This window comes from Leucopleurus acutus (assembly GCF_964270905.1).
Source record: "Leucopleurus acutus genome assembly, chromosome: 2".
NCBI lineage: Eukaryota > Metazoa > Chordata > Mammalia > Artiodactyla > Delphinidae > Leucopleurus > Leucopleurus acutus.
In genome coordinates, this window is record NC_139143.1 from 5,569,105 (window position 1) to 5,586,803 (window position 17,699).

The window sequence follows — 17,699 nt, forward strand, 5'->3', positions numbered from 1 at the left end:
CCTGGGGACTGCCATTGGCACCTCGTCACTAGAGATACATTTTCAGGTTATGTTGCTGCTGTTCCATTCTGATCAGCTGACTCTAGTTTTCAGCTTTCCAGGCCTTCTGCAATCCGACAGTAGCTTTTTTTTTTCTTATAAAGGCCCCCAACAATGGACGGATAGTCAAGATAAACAAAGGACATTCCACAAGCCTTTATTCTCTGATAAGGCTGCTGGCACCACTAAGAGGTGGCACAGACTTTTAAAAAATTTCATTGAAGTATATTTGATTTTTTTTCCTTAGTCAAAAGCCTTATGTCTTCTGCCAGCATCCATGAAGCAGTAACATACTAAGTTATGAACTTGTAAGTAGGATAAAATCAAATCTCAGATCCAATAGATTTAGTGGACGGAATATGAGGTGGTTCTTCTCTGAGTGAAATTAGAAACCTGATAATAACTGAGGGTAACAAAGAGGGAGGAGGTAATGGAAGTTTGAAGAAAGAGAAAGTATAAAAAGGTCATCTTGGGAAGTAGACCTCGAAAAGAAGTGTTCTCTAAGGGCTAGGAGTCTCCTGGAAATTTGTGGTCATAAATATCAAGCGATATTCATCAGTTAAGTGTGTGAGTTGTGAGTTTTTCTCCAGCCACACTCAAATTGTTTGTAGGTGTGCAGAAGATGAAGTGTGAGGTTTAATCTTATGTGTACTTTTGCCAGGTAAGTACAATGGAGAGAGACAGGATCTGGGGAGCTGAGGTTATACGCAAGGGAATAGTTGCAGTATTAGACTGAAGTCTTAGCTGAGACAGAGGGTGAGGCAATGAATAAAAAATTGGTTGGAACAACTGACTAGGTGCAACGAAAAAGTGTTGGCATGTAAGTGAACTGGAGAAATGGAGGTTATGGTCAGAGAATAGAACGATGGAAAATGAGGTTTTTACTGAGTTATTGGTGACAATAAGGTCTACACTGTGACCACAGAAGTGGGTAGAAGTTGCCGGGTGGCAGTCAGAGTCATTTGGAAATAACGAGGTCAAATGACTGGGAAATAAGGTTTGCAGGGATATTCCATATGGGTGTCTCCAAGAATGATAAGAAAGTAAGATACTAAAATCTTCAATGACTAAGGTGAAGGTGCCAGGGGGTGGGAGGAGGATTGTAATAAGGAGGAGCAGTAGGTGCCATTGTATATGAAGACATATGCTTCCAAATGAGTTGGGGATTTGAATGAAGAGGGAGGAGCAGTTGCTTAGAGGTAGAAATAAAGTGTAAAGGACATTGAGTTGACTTTGGGGACCAGTCGAACACGGGATTTGGGAGAAGAATAAAAAACAACTGCCATTTGAGAGGGCTGCAGAAGAATAGTACCCTGAGAGTATAGCTACATTGTAGCTAAAGCACGTAGGTGAAAGAAATGTTTGAAAAAGAGGTTGAGGAGAGTGATAATTGAGTTTATAATAAATTTTGAGATCTTTAGCATAGAGTGGGACGTTCAGAAAAGGATGGGAAATCAGGTGAAATTAGGCAATGGCCAGAGCATTTTGGCATCAGAGACTAGGGCCTGTTGGGCCGGAATGAAGAGACCTGGGGGTGCTGGGACGTCTGTGAGTGATGGAGGTAAGCTGACTGGTGAGTCACGGTGAGACCATTCCTGAGGGACTTCAGAGGAAGTTATAGTCAGCTCTGATTTCAGCCTTTTCAAGAATAGCTGCTTGAGTGCTGACTAGGAAGAGGTGAAGAGGACCACTGCGGAAGGAGGGGTGGTTTTTACCAAGAGCAGGTATAACAAAACCTTTCATGGGAAAAAGAGATGCAACCCTTTAGTCAGAGATTTGGTTGAGCTAAGGTTTTGGATGCTTTCCTGAGGCCTGGGACCTGAGCTGCTCAGGGCTGGAGTAAAGCTCCAGACAAATGTGTATGTGGAGGTGGTCAGGGTGGCGGATGGGGCGGGGGGAGAAGGGTGTTTCTGAAGAGTCTTCCGTGTTAATGTCAGAAGACAATGTTCTGAATAAACAACCCCAGCAGCGGACTTTGGTAAATGCCATAATCTTTGATTTGGTCAGCTGGCGGTCACTAATGTTGCTCTTTCTAAAGATTAGCATGCTTAAAGAAACTCTGGGGGATCTTGAACAGCAAGAAGCAGAATGGGGTTTCCAGATGGCCATCCTCACAAGCAGCAAACACGCAGCTGGCCTGGTTATATGCAGGCTTGCCGTGTGGGCTCCTGTAAGCACAATTCCTAGTATCTTCAACCTCTTCTCTGAACATCTGTTTCAAGTCCTTGTTCTAACAATACCTGGCTATTACTAGAGAATGGTACTTCCCTTACAGGTCTAAGAAATGGTGGAGGCCCACATCTCTCACACAAAAACAGAATCCAAGTTGCAAGGACAGCGCCTGTGGCATGACGATGTGGATTATTGAGAATTTAATTATGAATTTCCTGGTGAAGGATTTGCAGTGGTTTTATTCTTTAGCTTTAGAAAACTGTTTTCTCTTTCAAATACACGTTGGCCAGAATCCTTGATGTGGAGAACTGACATCTGTCTGCTGATTATCCGTTTGAGAGCTTTGCCTTAGCTTGTTTGACAGTAAGTCAACAAAATAATGCTAACCTAATAAAGCAGCCACAGCCCGTGAAGCCGCTGTTCCCTGTCTCTGTCCTGATGGTCTCACAGACATGTCCATCTCTGGATCTGATCTGCATTTGATCTTCCAAATCTTGACTGTTAAATTTCCCTATTAGATATAATATCTTTTTTGATAGTAGGTAGTAAGCATAATGAACATGATTTTCAAAATCAATCTATGTATAAGGAGGTGACACATCTTTCTTAATTGTTGTAGCTAAGAGAGCAGAATCAAAAGTAGTACAAGCAGGAATGTGCTCATATGTTACTAAAAAGAGTTTCGTTTATAGATGTTAATATTCATCGTAAAAGCAAAGGTAAATGAATTGGATTAATCTATTGAAAATATTAATATTAATAAATGCCTTATTAAGTAAATAAGAATGGAAGCAAAGTTGGCTCTTCTAGGGTTATAGCTTTATATGTGTATCTAATATCTGTTCAAGTTATTTAAGATCTATACTCTCAAACTTGAAATTGTAAGTAAGGAAAAAAGTGCATCTCTAAGAACAGCGAGCCAAAAACAACAAACGAACAAATTCTATGGAAGATTTCTCTGTAGGCAGGAGATGCTGACTGCCCCATATGCTTGCTTCATTGCTTCACGAATACAGGAAGCTTTCAATGTCATATGTTCGGCCCTATGTGCCTATTTTAGTTGGATTTAGGTAGAATGACAGGATTTAACTTTTAAGGAAAAGTGAACACTTCATTTTTAACAACACTGTGCTTGAGGCAGATGAACCTGAGAACGAGAGATCCCATGAACAGTCACTTTGCCAGGTGGCATTCATCAGGGTGTTTACTGTTGAGAACCCCTCTATTTCTGCCTAAGGTTTGAAGCCAGGACATCACAGGATCCCCTGCTGCACCGCTCAGTTCTTCCCATGCACAGAGCAGATGGGTGAAGCAGAATAAAATCTCCACCTCAGAGGCAACAAGGAAGCACTCCAGAGACTAGCAATGGTGTTGCTCTTTGCTGGAGTAAATGCTAATTGGAGTTGGTGAGTGAAAGTTAGAGCTGAAAATTGGACTTGGCTTATGAGCAATTGGGAAACTTGTTAAAGGTATTATCACTATCACATTTTGATAAACAGAAACAAAATGTTCACATTAAAAACATGAGTCAATTGTTTCCAATTTAACTTGGTTAGAACACGATGCTTCAAGGGTAAGCACACAGGTCATGAGATCCTTTCTTAATTTTTAGAAGCAACATGATCATTTGTATTAAAAAACTACCAAGTCATTTGGATTCTCATAATTTCCACTAAATTCTATCTGGCAAAAATAGCATAAATAGGTCCTCTTTCCTGATTTCTCTGACTGTACCTTTTTATGGCTTCACTGTGACAGTTATCACACCGTCTTGTATTCTTGTGCATCTTTTTCCTCCCGCTCTTTCACTTTCCTTTGGGAAGAGACCATGTATTTTCATCATTATATCCCTAGAACTGAGTCCAGTACCCCAAAGTGAAAAGTTAAAACATGATAGAAAGAAGCAGCCAACATTCCTTCTAGTAGCGGTCAAGGATGGTCATACAAAATAAAGATAATTTACAGCTTTGGACTGGACTGCACAGTGTTTTTCAACTACAGGCCTTCTCCAATTATAGAATTATTTAGTTTGCCATTAAAATTATGTGAATATGTGGGTTTTAAGTAAATGCACAGACTTTAAATCAAGTGTTTATGCGCCATTCTCATTTCAAGTTGAGCACTGCAGCTATAGGCACAAACTGGCTATGGCAGTATGTGAGGATATTTTGCCAAAGAATATTTTTTAATGATTTTGAGATTATTAGAGAAGAGTAACCATTATTGCATCTAGGCTCATGAGTTTCCAAGTTTCAGTTCTGATCATTAAAATACCTACATGGATCTTCAGACTTTTCTCAATCATCTTATCAAATAATACTTCTGGTTTCTGTGGGCTCAACTTGCCTTACCTGTTGAAAGTCCCAGAAGAAACCCTGGTAAAAGCTGGTCCCCCTTCAGAGGGGCTTGGTTTCTCTCATTAGGATTCTCTGCCCCCTTTTACCCATGTTTTCACTATTTCCCATTTTCCATGGCTTTAAGCTCTCTTTATTTCTCTCTCTCTCTGAGTACTGTCTTCAGGGACCCTCAGTTAATTTCTACTCTGGTATATTTCACTTTTACATTATAAAAAAGCTAAAACATTGCATTCAATATCCAACCAAAACCATTTTTAATTTGGAACATAACTGTACATGTAGTAAAGAGCAACAAATACATCCTTAATTATAATTAAAAAAATGGAAATGTTTGTAGCTATATGTAACAACTCTAATGGTTTCTTTGAATGGAGCTCTGTCATTAAATGTATTATTCACAATTATATTTTTCATCATGATGGAAATTTATTTTAATATAACAAGTGATAGAACTGCAAATATGTATAGCTTGCAAAAAAGGAAACTGTGTCATTTATATCCTCAGCAGAGATCAGTGAGAGCCCTGGTGGCACCAGATATACCAAGCAGACTAAACTAACACTGCCACAATTCTGAAATCTACCTGATTATTGGACCTATATAGTCCACAAAAGTGGGCTATGACCTGTTTGCCCAAAATAAAAAGGTGACTGCCCGCTAAAATTTTAAAAATTCAAATAAGACTAACAGTTTCCTAGCATAATATCCAAAATGTCCTGGATACGACTGAAAAGTCACCCATCATACCAAGAATCAGGAAAACCACAACTTGAGTGAGAAAAGAAAATGAACTGATGTCGTCAACTCAACCTGAGCTGGATCAGATTTTAGAATTATCTGACAAAGATTTAAAGTAACCATCATAAAATGATTTAATAAGCAATTACAAATTCTCTTGAGATAAAAAGGAAAGGTAGATAAAAGGAAAAATAGAAATGAAAGGAAAAATAGAAATTATCAGCAAGGAATTAGATGCTACAAAAAATGGAAATTATAAAACTGGAAAATAAAATAGGAGAAATAATCAATTCTCTGGATGGGTACAATAGTAGAGAGGAGATGAAAGAGAAAGAGAATAGAATTAGTGAATTTGAAGACAGATCAATAGAATTTACCCGTTCTAAACAAAGGAGAGAAAAACAAATGAACAGAACCTCAGGAATCTGTGGGAAAATAGCAAAAGACACAAAACTTATATTATCAGAGCTGCAGGAGAAGAAAAAGAGTAGGACTGAAAGAGCATTCAAAGAAAAACTTGGCTAAAGAGATCCTAAATTTGGCAAAAGACATAAATCCACAGATTTGAAAAGCTGAGTGAATTCCAAATAGGAAAAACCCAAATAAATTGACACCAAGACACATCATAAATAAAATTCCAAAAACTAAAGACAGAGTTGAAGGTGTTATCACTACCACACTTTTTCTCTACAAGTAGCCAGAGAAAAGCTGCCAATTTCAATGATAGCAGATTTCTCATTTGAAACCATGGAGTGCAGAAGGAAGCGATGTAGAATTTTTCAAATGCTGAAAGAAAAGAATTGTCAACCATGAATTCTATATTCAACAAACTACACTTCAGGAACAAATGGGCAATAAAGACTTTCTCAGATAAAGGAAAACCAAAAGAATTGTCACTAGCACATCTATTCTTTTTTTTTTTAAGATTTTTTTTTTTGATGTAGACTATTTTTAAAGTCTTTATTGAATTTGTTACAATGTTGCTTCTGCTGTATGTCTTGGTTTTTTCGCCCTGAGGCATGTGGGATCTTAGCTCCCAACCAGGGATTGAAACTGCACCCCCTGCATTGGTAGGTGAAGTCTTAACCATTGGATTGCCAGGGAAGTCCCAGCATACCTACTCTTAAAGAAAGGCTAAAGGAAGTTCTTTAAACAGAATGTAAACAGTAGAATAAGAATCTTGAGGCAAAAGGCAGAAAGGAAGAACAATGGAGAGGGCAGGTAAATATAATAGAACACTCTTCTCTGCATGAGTTTTCTAAATCATATGTAATGATTAAAATAAGAATTATAATACCATCTTATCCTCAAAACAATGATATTTTAAAGTGGGGAAGACAAAGGGACCTAAGTGGAAATAAAGTTTTCCTCCACTTCACCCAAAATTGTAACATGTTAACACCAATAGGCTATGACAAATTACATGTGTATATTGTAATACCCAGAACAACCACTATGAAAACTACACAATACAGCTGAAAATACTATAAATAAATCAAGATGAAATCCTAAAAAAATGGTCAAGTAACCCACAGAAAGATAAGAAAAGAGAAACAAAGAAATCAAACAGAAAACATAATAAAATGGCAGAGTTCACCCCTAATAAATCAATAATTACTTCAAGGTAAATGGTCTAAATATATCAATTAAAAGGCAGAGATTGACAGCATAATTTTGAAAAAGCATGACCCAATAATATGCTTTTTAATATGCCATTTAGAAGCAACTCACTTCAAGTTCAATAAGTAAGTTGAAAGTATAAGGATGGAAAAAGGCATACCATGCAAATGTTAATTTTTTTAAAAGGCAGGAACATGATTATTTATGTAGAAAATATGAGAGAATTGACAAAAAATCTCCTGGAACTAATAAATGATTATAGCAAGGTTGCAGAGTACAAGGTTAGTATAATATACAAAGTCAATTGCTTTTCTACATAACAGCAATGAACAAGTAGAATTTGAAATTAACAACACAACACCATTTACATTGGCACCCCCAAAACGAAATACTTAGGTATAAATCTAACAAAATATGTATAAGATTGATATGAGTAAAACTACAAAGCCCTGGTGAAAGATATCAAATAACTAAATAAATGGAGAGATATCCCACGTTCATGGATAGGAAGACTCAATATTGTCAAGGTGTCAGTTTTTCCCAATGAGATCTCAACCAAAATCCCAGCAAGTTGTTACATAGATATCAACAAACTGATCCTAAAGTTTATATGGAGAGGCAAAAGGCCCAGAATAGCCAACACAATATTGAAGGAGAAGAACACAGTTGGAGGACTGACACTACCCAACTTCAAGACTTCAAGACAGTAATCAAGACAGTGTGGTACAGGCAAAAGAACAGACAAACAGATAAATAGAACAGAACAGAGAACCCAGAAACAGATTCATGTAAATATAGACAACTGATCATTGACAAAGGAGCAGAGGCAATTCAATGGAACAAAGACAGTCTTTTCAATAAACGGTGGTGGCCACAAGTAGAAAAATGAAACTAGAAACAGACCTTACTCCCTTCACAAAAATTAACACAAAAGGGGTCACAGACCTAAATACAAAAAGAAACACCTACAAAACACCTAGAAGATAACATGGGAGAAAACCTCTTGATAGGTAACCTTGGGTAAGTTGACTTTTTAGATACAGCACTGAAGGCATGATCCATGAAAGGAATAATTGATAAACGTCACTAAAATTTAAAACTTCTGCTTTGCCAAAGAAAATGTCAAAAGAATGAGAAGACAAAGTGGATAACTGTTCATGAAGCCCATTTTCTTTTTATTTTAGGTACACCACAAAACTGGATTTCCCAGTCTCTGCTGCAGTTAAATGTGGTCCTAAAACTAAATTTGACCAATGGTATGTGAGTAGAAGGCATAGTCACCACTTTTAGGGCCATAAAAAACTTTCTAGATGCCACACTCCATTGTCTTTCCTCCACCAGTTGCTTGTTGCAATAGAGCATGGTAAACTTGGAAACCACGTTTTGAAGATGGAAAAAAAAGAGAGGAACCTGTGACCCTGAATCACTATTTGAAGGACCATTGATTATGAGAACCCATTTTTGGAATTCACACGAGTGGAAAATAAGCAATTTCATTAAGCCATACTTGGGGCAGCCCAGGACTTCTTAACTCATATAGTCATTCTTGGCTGCTCTTCAGAAATTAAGGCCAACACACTTCCCTGGAACATTTCACTGCCTCTCCTGTTTGGATCTGCAGATTCTTTGGTCAACCATGTTCTTTTATCTGATAAGGCAACATTAGCAATGGCCTCTGACTTTGATAGAATCTCTTCTTTATAACCCTAAACCCAATAAAAAATTTTAGAACTCCCTTACCTTGTTCCAAGAGGGATTTAAAGTAGCTGACAAAAATACTTACACTATACCAGGATCAAACAATTCAGAAAAAATAAGAAAAAAAAAAGGCAAATGTAAGAAACAGAAACAGGAAATTTAAATAATCTCAGAGGTAGGGTAAATACAGAAATATATTCCAGAAAAACATATATGCTTGTAGAACCCACTTTTACGTATAAGATTTCTGGTATCTTACACTGTTGGGAAATGTGATGTACTACAAGATTTATTTCATGCTTTTTTTCATTTATCAAGATTTGTTTGCACACATTTACTAAGGGAAAAAGCATGTAAGCTAGAAGCTATTCAGGAAAAACAATACTTATACTGATGTTGACACTGGAGAGGCTTTTCCCCTGTGTGTTTTTTGTAGAGGGGACAGTGAATAAGGAAATCTTCTACAGCAACCTTACAGCAAACACGGCCATCAAATAAATAGACCCTCTCCCCCTTTTTTCTTATTCCTTATTTTCTTTTCTCAGAAATCCCCGATAGCAGCTGAAATATTTTCCTCAGATATCACTGGATCTATTGAGAAAAGAATAAGATAGAAATCTAGGTTGTAATTAGTTTTCTCAGTGGTATCCATGCAATTGCAGGTAAGTTGCTACTCATTACCAAATACGGGACTGTCTCCAAACTTCTGAAAATTTTCAGAAATGGGAGCAGACACAAACACAACTGTTCATTGGAAAACAAACATGCACATTTCCTCTGCATTTTAGAGTAAGAATGCTGTAGAACAAGTTAGAGTCATTTAAATTTGATATAGGGAAAAAACTTTAGCTAGAATAGTTGATTACTTGAGACTAGATAATTTTTCTGTGTAAATATAAGTACGTTAACTTATTTAAGCAAATTTGAATAACATAAAATGTAACATCATTATAAAATATAATGACATAAAAATTCCAACATTTTCTGTTTATAAGGTGAAGAATTTGAGTCAGCTTCTAATTCCCAGGATAATGTATACAGGTATTTCCCCTTTCGTACACCTCTTCTATCCCTATTTTTAACATTTTCCTCATGATCTGAGGAATTAGGATATGTGACATGAGGTATTTTTCAGGCCCACAAGGGGGACCCTTTGCACCACAGCAACAGAGGTTATATGGCACAGATCTCACTGCTCATCCACAGTTTGGTTGAATGCGTGATCTGCCATCAAATGCTAGAAAGTCAAGGCATCTCCCCAGCCCTGGGCCTCACCTGTGAGTCCAGGTGGACAGATGCAGATGTAACCTGAGGCTTCGGGGTGGCCGGATAGAGACAGCAGCTGGGCAAGACGCCCATGCCCTTCCCTTGAAGACAGCTCCACGCATTCCCCATCAGACTGGCAGGGGCTACTACTGCATTCATCGATGTTGGTCTCACACTGGGCCCCCGTGTATCCTGCAGGATAAACGTCCAGAGAAGCTGCTGAGTCAAAGCCCCTCAACCATAGAGTATGTGCCTGACCGGAGGCTGGCCACTGTGTTGGCGCCAGTTAACAAGGTGCTGGTCCTCCCTCAAGGAGCTGGCAAGGGATCTGGTAAGGGAGGCTTCCACGAACATGAGTAATAGTAACGATGGAGTCACTCCTATAATATCGATCAATGCTTTTAATAAAGATTGGATGAACAAGGAACTTCTGGATAACCTTGATCTAACCTGGACATTTTAACTAGACTCCAATTCCTCAACTATTCCAATTGTTTGAATGTTAAGCAAGGAAAAAAAATGATATATTTTTCCAGAGAATAGCTGTAAAGTCAGCAGGATCTACATAGCCAACCCTAAATTCTTCTCTTAAAACTCAAAGTAAAGGTAAATGGTTGCTTCTTAACACTCAGTGAGACAATAAAATAGTGATTTGTATTTGAATGGATTTAGCTGGGTCATTTTGTTAGGGACAAGAATAAAAACAATAAAACATGAATGATTTAGTACTTTATAAAACATTTTAATATTAAATATAAAAAAAGTCCCTACCAGAACTATTCCTCTGGTTTTCCATACATATGCCCTGTTAAAACTATATATGTATATATTTATTGTGTGTGTGTTAACATAACTGGAATTGTACTGCACACATCCTTCTGCAACTTGCTTTTTGAACTCCCTTGCACGGTCTATCCACGTTAAATTTACAATCCAGAGTTGTAAAAGTTATAAATCAAATCATGGTATTTCTTTATTTTAAAACCATTCAATGGCTTCCCTCTTCACACAGAATAAAATTTAAAATGCTTAAGCTGACCGGCCCTTTATTATCTGGCCCTAATCCCATCTCTGCATTCCTGTCCCTAGAATGTTTTCTACCCCAGGGCCTTCATAACATTGTTCCCTCTCCAGAAAACCCTTCTCCAAGACTGTGCTTGGATAACTCTAAGCTTTCAGGCTCCATCTCTTATTACGTTCTCTTTTCCTCACGGTCAGATCTAAGTAAGATCCTTTTTTCTCTCATATACCCAATTCTTTCCTTTCATTGTCTTACAATGATTGATATTATGTACTTACTTTTATAGTTATCTTTTAAAATTTATTTACATATATAGCTTTCATTTGTTGATGTATTTGATAGCTTTCTCCCTCAACAGACTGTAAGCTTCACAAAAGCAGGGACTGTTTTTTTATTCTCCACTCCAGGACAGAGCAACACCTGAGTAGCAGGCCTTCAATCAATGTCGGAATGAGATTCAGATAGTTCTAATCAACAATTTAGATGATAATCCTAGCTTAGCAGATAAACTAGAGAATTGATGAACTCGTAATAAGCAGATAATGAGAATATGATGTAATCGCTTATTTTGTAATTTTAATAAAAACCTGAATGGGGACCTATGTCAGATCGTAAGCACAACATAAATTCTGTTGCTCAACAATATAATACTTTTGTCACATTTGACCCCTGGGGTCTTTGTCAGCGGTCTGAAGAAGAAACTTAAGAGTCGAAAAGGAAACTAAAAGCACATGTCAGATCAAGGTCCCACAATCCTTGGTAGTGACCCTCCCCTAGAACCCTCAGTCTTTTATGCCTGAATGTCTGCTTTTTAAGTGCTTCTATTTCATACTTACGGATCTACAAATATTCACTAAATAATGGTTGTCACAAAGCCATTATAAAAACGTGTGCTATAGTCTATTTACTAAAGAAAGTTCTGACTATTTTCAATTTTCTTCTCATTCTAAGTTTGAAGACTCACACACAGGCCAGGTTAGGAAGTAATTTAGAACCTTCATAAGTCCTTTCTGGCTTTCCGGCTCATGCATTGTCTTATTCTTATCCTGAACATTAGGATGGTTCTGATTTATAGTCTTACCAGTCCTGTCCCCACCACTGGGGCCCTGTGGGGCTGTGCTGTACCCTTTAACCATGTATATAAATAGATTCCTCCAATCAAGGCTACATTCAATAGATTTAACAAGTTTTCCTGTGAAACTCTGTACAAAGAAACAATATGATGCTGAGTCAAGACCCCAGGGTTCTTAAATTATGGGTTTTTTTAAAAAACAAACCCAATCTTTTCTGGGTAACAGGAAAACTTTCAAGATAGGCATTTAAAGTGACTAACCCTTCTTGTAATTAATTACTCTTGAAATGAGGACCCTGGGCAATTCCAGCAGTGGATTCTTGCCATCGTGCTCAGTGGCAGTGGTCTCGTGATCCAAAGGAATGGTCTCCTTTTCTTAGATATGGAGTAGCTTGTAGCATTAAATCTTCTCTTTCTATATAACTGTGAGAATTGGGTACAAAGACATTCTGAGTTTTCTCTTTCGGCAAAATCACCGTCCATCCAGCGACCCAAGAAACTCAGAAGTAGAACTGTCCTAAATCGGTGTCCCTTTCTCAATCCCCACATCATCTCTACCTCCTAAAGTGCTCTCATGGCCATCAATCCCCTCATCTCCACCCTCACCACTATGGTCTTTGTTCCGGCCATTTGGCTTATCTCTTATTTAAACTATTGCAGAACTCTCACCAGATTCCCTGCCTTTAGCCTTATCTCTCTCAATCACCTTCCACTAAAGTGCCAGAGAGCTCTTTTTAAATTAACAGGTCAGATTCTGTCACTTCTCTGCCCTGTAGTTTGCAGGGCACACAAACAGCATTATGACCCAGCTTCAGTCACATCTTGCTCCCCAGCCCCATCTCTCCACCCTCAGCCCTGTGCAGTCCAGCATTTTAAGCAACCACTCCAAGTTCCACAATTAGACATGCTCTCTTCCACGTTTGCCTGCTGCCCTTTCTTCTTTCCCTCTTCTTTCTCTTCCTCTCTTCTATCCTTAAATAAGTAATGAGCTGCTACGTGCTGGCCATAGGGTCTAGAATGGCCAATCTCCTAATCTTAGTATCTAGTTGACATTTATCGAGTGCTCCCTATGGTCTAGGCTGAGCTGGGAGCTCCTTCTATATTGCTGGAATTGTCTCCACAACAACACTATGAGGTGGGTATTATCATCATCATCTCTGCTTTCTCTATCGATGAGGACACTGAGGCTCAGAGTGGTAACATGGCCAAAGTCACACAGCTGGTGGGTACAATTCTGGGATATGCTTAGTGATCTTTCAAGTTTTCTAAAATGGTGCCTCCTTGGTCAAGCCACCCCTGAACTTCTTCTCTCCTTAATTCCTTTTACAGAATATATTAGAGCTTCTTATTGTACCCCAAATTGTACTGTACACATTTATTTCACAGTGTATCCCAGATGGAATTTAAGCTCCTTGGAAGGAGGAGCCATGTCTTTCTGATTGCCAGATTCCTCATATGAGGAATCATGGCACTGAAATCCATGTGGCTTGAATGTATGGAACACATGCTGGTCTTTTTTTTTTTAATAAATTGTTATTGGAGTATAATCGCTTCACAATACCATGTTAGTTTCTGCACCCTAAAGGCTTTATATTGGAGCCAGGCAGTTAAGAGGAGCTGCCTACAAAAAGACCAGGACTGGCTTTGCTGTGCAACATACTGATCTTTTTTTAGGCAGCTCCTCTTAACTGCCTGGCTCCATTACAAAGTCTTTAAGGCACAGAAACCATCTCTCATACACAATTTCCACCTCCTGGTGTAGAGCTTGGTGTGTAGTAATACATAGTTGCCTTTTCTTTGAGTACCTAATATGTGCCAGGCTCTATTTTTATAATTTTACCCCTCACAACAACACTACAAGCAGCTTTTTGTTTATCCTTCATTTGCGGATGAGAAATTTAAGAATTAAGAGGTAACTCACCCTAGTTTACTTGGTTAACAAATGGTGGACTTGTCCTGCTCCCAAGCTGTCTGCTCCATGCCCTGCTTAGGGACTGAGGTCCTGCCCAGAGTGTTGATTGAGTGTTGAGTGTCGGTTGATGACAAGAATGTGGAATAACATGTTTTGGAAAAAATTCAGTATTACAGGGGGCCTGTTGATTCAAGTGTTACATACTGTTTCCTACTGACCAGAGCCAATGACCAAAGGATAAAAATATACCCTATTCGTTATCTGGAAGTGGGGAGACACATGAGATACATAGATTTCTGAGCCACAGAAGAATTCCAAACTTCCTTTTATACTTTTATGTTTGCGTTGTTTTTACCTACAAAATGCATTTAACCAAAGCGTGTTACACGTGCCTCAGGCAATGAGATGTCTTTCCATCAGAAGCTGCTACTGACAGGACTGACCCTGGTCTCCATGCCTCCTCCCCGGCCACAGGGTCATCCTTTCCTCAGACAGTAATGTGAGTGGGGAGGAGGGGGCAGATGACCAGCAAGCTTGCAACAGCTAGATTTTAAATAATCATAAATTTATCAGTGTTTTCCAATGGATCAAGAAAGAAGAGAGGGGCTTCCCTGGTGGCGCAGTGGTTGAGAGTCCGCCTGCCGATGCAGGGGACGTGGGTTCGTGCCCCGGTCTGGGAGGATCCCACATGCTGCGGAGCGGCTGGGCCCGTGAGCCATGGCCGCTGAGCCTGCACGTCCAGAGCCTGTGCTCTGCAACAGGAGAGGCCACAACAGTGAGAGGCCCGCTTACCGCAAAAAAAAAAAAAAAAAAAAAGAAAGAAAGAAAAGAGAGATGAAATGCTCTTTCATTTCTAGCAATAAAATCCTAGTAAGAATTAGGTTAAAATATGTCAAGCAGGTTCATTGCCAAAATTAACATCAATATTTATGGGTGGCCTGTTGATTCAAGTATCACATACTGTTTCCTCCTGATTCTGCTATCACCTCTACACTCAAGTCTAATTACCTTTTAAGTGTAATCTTTAGTTATGGTTTATGTGTTGTGTAACTTGTATTGTCTTTTACATTATAAAGGGCTAGGAGAATACACCCATTTCTGGAATATCATCCTACACCCTTTATGGAGACCATTATGATCACACTGACTCCATGAATTATAATACAAGCACTTAGGATTTTAATAGTGTTTCATGGGTTTTAATATATTCTAGGTGTCAAGGAAAACATCTTGGAGGAAAAGGAAGCATCTTCCAGTGAAGTTTACTCCACAAAGACCATGCTGAAATCGACCCTTCCACTGACTTTTTTTCCTCTGTGTTTCTTCCAGAAGATTCTGATGATTGGGCAGCTTGGTAACCTACTTCAGACAATGTATAGTGTAGCAGTAGATATGTTTGAGCACTGAAGAATACAATTAAATTAAACAATGATAACTAGAAGAAAGAGTTGGTTTTAAACCTTTAGAAAGAAGAATTTTTAGTTTCTATTTGCTATAAGCGATTTGTTTCTATTCTAAGCAAAAAAAAAAAAAAAAAAAAAAAAAAAGGGTGGAAGATATTTTGTCACTTACCAGGCCAGCAGTGACAAGTGTAATTGTCAGCACTGTCCTCACATGTAGCATTATTGTGACAGGGTTTTGACCAACATGGAGGCATCAAGGTCTCACAATGTGTCCCTGTGAATCCACTACCCATGCAGTTACAGCTGTACCTGGAGAGTAAAATGAAATTGTCATAACAACTCTTGGTCATATTAAGATCAAATATTGTTATCCTGTCTCTTCACTTGTCCATCAACCCCAGACCCATGGCATGGTTTTAATACTTATCAAAAACCTTGAGGAATCATCTCTATAAGCCTGAAAGCATTATGTGCTTCCATATTAATAGCTTTTATCTTTAAAATTTTACAGTACAGTTTTCAATCAAAATTATTTGGAAACCATGATTGTATACTTCAATTTTCTCACCCATAAATTGAAGGTAAGAGTACCTTTGTGACAGAGTTGTTGGCGTAATTAAATGTGCATATAAAGAATGGACACGGCATGCCAAAGGGCAGAAAATACTGAATAAAACTACTGAATAGTACCAAATAAAGTTGTTAATATTGTGAAGCAGTAGAGACTGATTTATATCATCAAGGCACTTTTTTATATAGAGAGCCCAGAAAAGAAGTCCCTTATGAAAAATGAAACAATAAATTATGAAAAAAATAGGAAAAATTCTCATTATATAAATTTTGACTTATGTTTTCTTATTTTCAGAGTACAAGAATATTTTAGTCTTGCTATTTGTAATCATTCACTGATTAAGTGGGATTATCTGACAGACCTAAAATACAAATCTGTTGGGGAGAACTGTTCACTTTATCATAATAGGCTTTCAATTTAGACGGTCTCTCCTTGAGGATCTAGTATCACAAAAACATGGGCTTGCACACTCAGCTTAGATAAAATGAGTGTCTGGGGGGAGGGATATCTAGTATTGTATAAAGAGTAACAGTCCTGTTCACCACGGCTGTGTGTCTATTTACCACCAACACAGATATTAAGATTTCACTAAGGAAACTTAAATATTAGCAAATATAAGTGACTATAATTTTTACACATAATTTTGCTAGCCAGAAATCCTCTATTCACTATTCCACTTACTTGATTAAAAATACCTACTACAAATCTACTATGTGTAAGACATTGGAGACAAGAGCCCTGTGGTCACGGCTGGCTAGTGGACCTCAAGTTACGGAATCAGTCTCCATTTGAATCTTCCTTTGTCTGCAAGAACCTTTCACGGGGTACAGTTTCTGACTTTCCCACGCTCCTCATAGCAAATGTGTTAATTTTTTGCTGTGGGAAAATAAAGTCAGGCTGTAATTGCTGACCTTGCAATGATCTCAAAAATTAGGTCATAAGAGAGATGTGGATACAATAGAAAAATTATTCATGGCACGCATTCAGGTGAAGAGAGGAAAGCTGGCAGGTTCAGCCTTGCTCTGTTTGCATTTCCATAGACATTACAAGCATTGTGTGCCTTCTGTTCTGATGCTTTCTGGAAACAGTGAAGCATGGCTGGGAGAGCATCCTCCTTTTGTCTGGAGCACTTGTGTGGAAACTGCCTTTCTGATCTATGTGTTGCCCAGTTACCTGTCTCCAGGCCTGAGGATTCATGCCACTGGAGAATCATTTGGGTGTAACTGAAAGTCACAGGCAAGACGTGGAGAATGGTTATAGTTTACAAAAAAAAAAATGTTCTACCACTTTGCTCTATTTAAAATCACATTATTTTCCTGGGTATATATGAAGCACACGTGCCTTTTATTGCTGCCCTTTTGAGTCTGATTCACTTTAAAATTCAGATTTGGGATATATTATCTTATTTATTACATAAAGGAAAGTTCAATTCTAGGCCTCCTTTTTCAAAGAATTAACTGTGTGAATTTGTGGGGGGATGGGGGGGGTCACCTAACTTCCCTGAACTTTAGACTCCTTATTGTAAAGGGGGAGCTTTAGTGCCCATCTTGCCGTCCACTGAGCCGCTGAAGGATCTGTCAAGGCAATATTAAATTTTAATGCTGTTAAAACTTAAGTGTTTAATAACTTGATGCTTGTGGTTTAAATAAGTATTAGAAAGTTCTTTCAAAAATATTTATATGAATTCAACTACCATTACCCAAATTTATTATATGCATCATATTAAGGTGTAATTTATTGTTTTATATATAAGGTGTAATTTATTGTTTTATTTTTTATTGTTTTATTATTTTTATTTTATTTTTATTTGTTTTATTATTTTTATTTTTA

General features: G+C 38.0%; 1 protein-coding gene across 1 annotated transcript in view; it reads right to left on the reverse strand.

Annotated features, from left to right (window-relative positions):
* Positions 1–17,699, reverse strand: part of CRB1 (crumbs cell polarity complex component 1) — a gene marked incomplete at both ends in the record, with an annotated part of 267,126 nt that overhangs the window by 103,940 nt on the left and 145,487 nt on the right. Inside the window, 2 exons of the mRNA XM_082865367.1 lie at positions 9,900–10,082; positions 15,468–15,607. Coding sequence (XP_082721493.1) covers positions 9,900–10,082; positions 15,468–15,607 — 323 coding nt within the window. The remainder of the gene's footprint in view (positions 1–9,899; positions 10,083–15,467; positions 15,608–17,699) is intronic.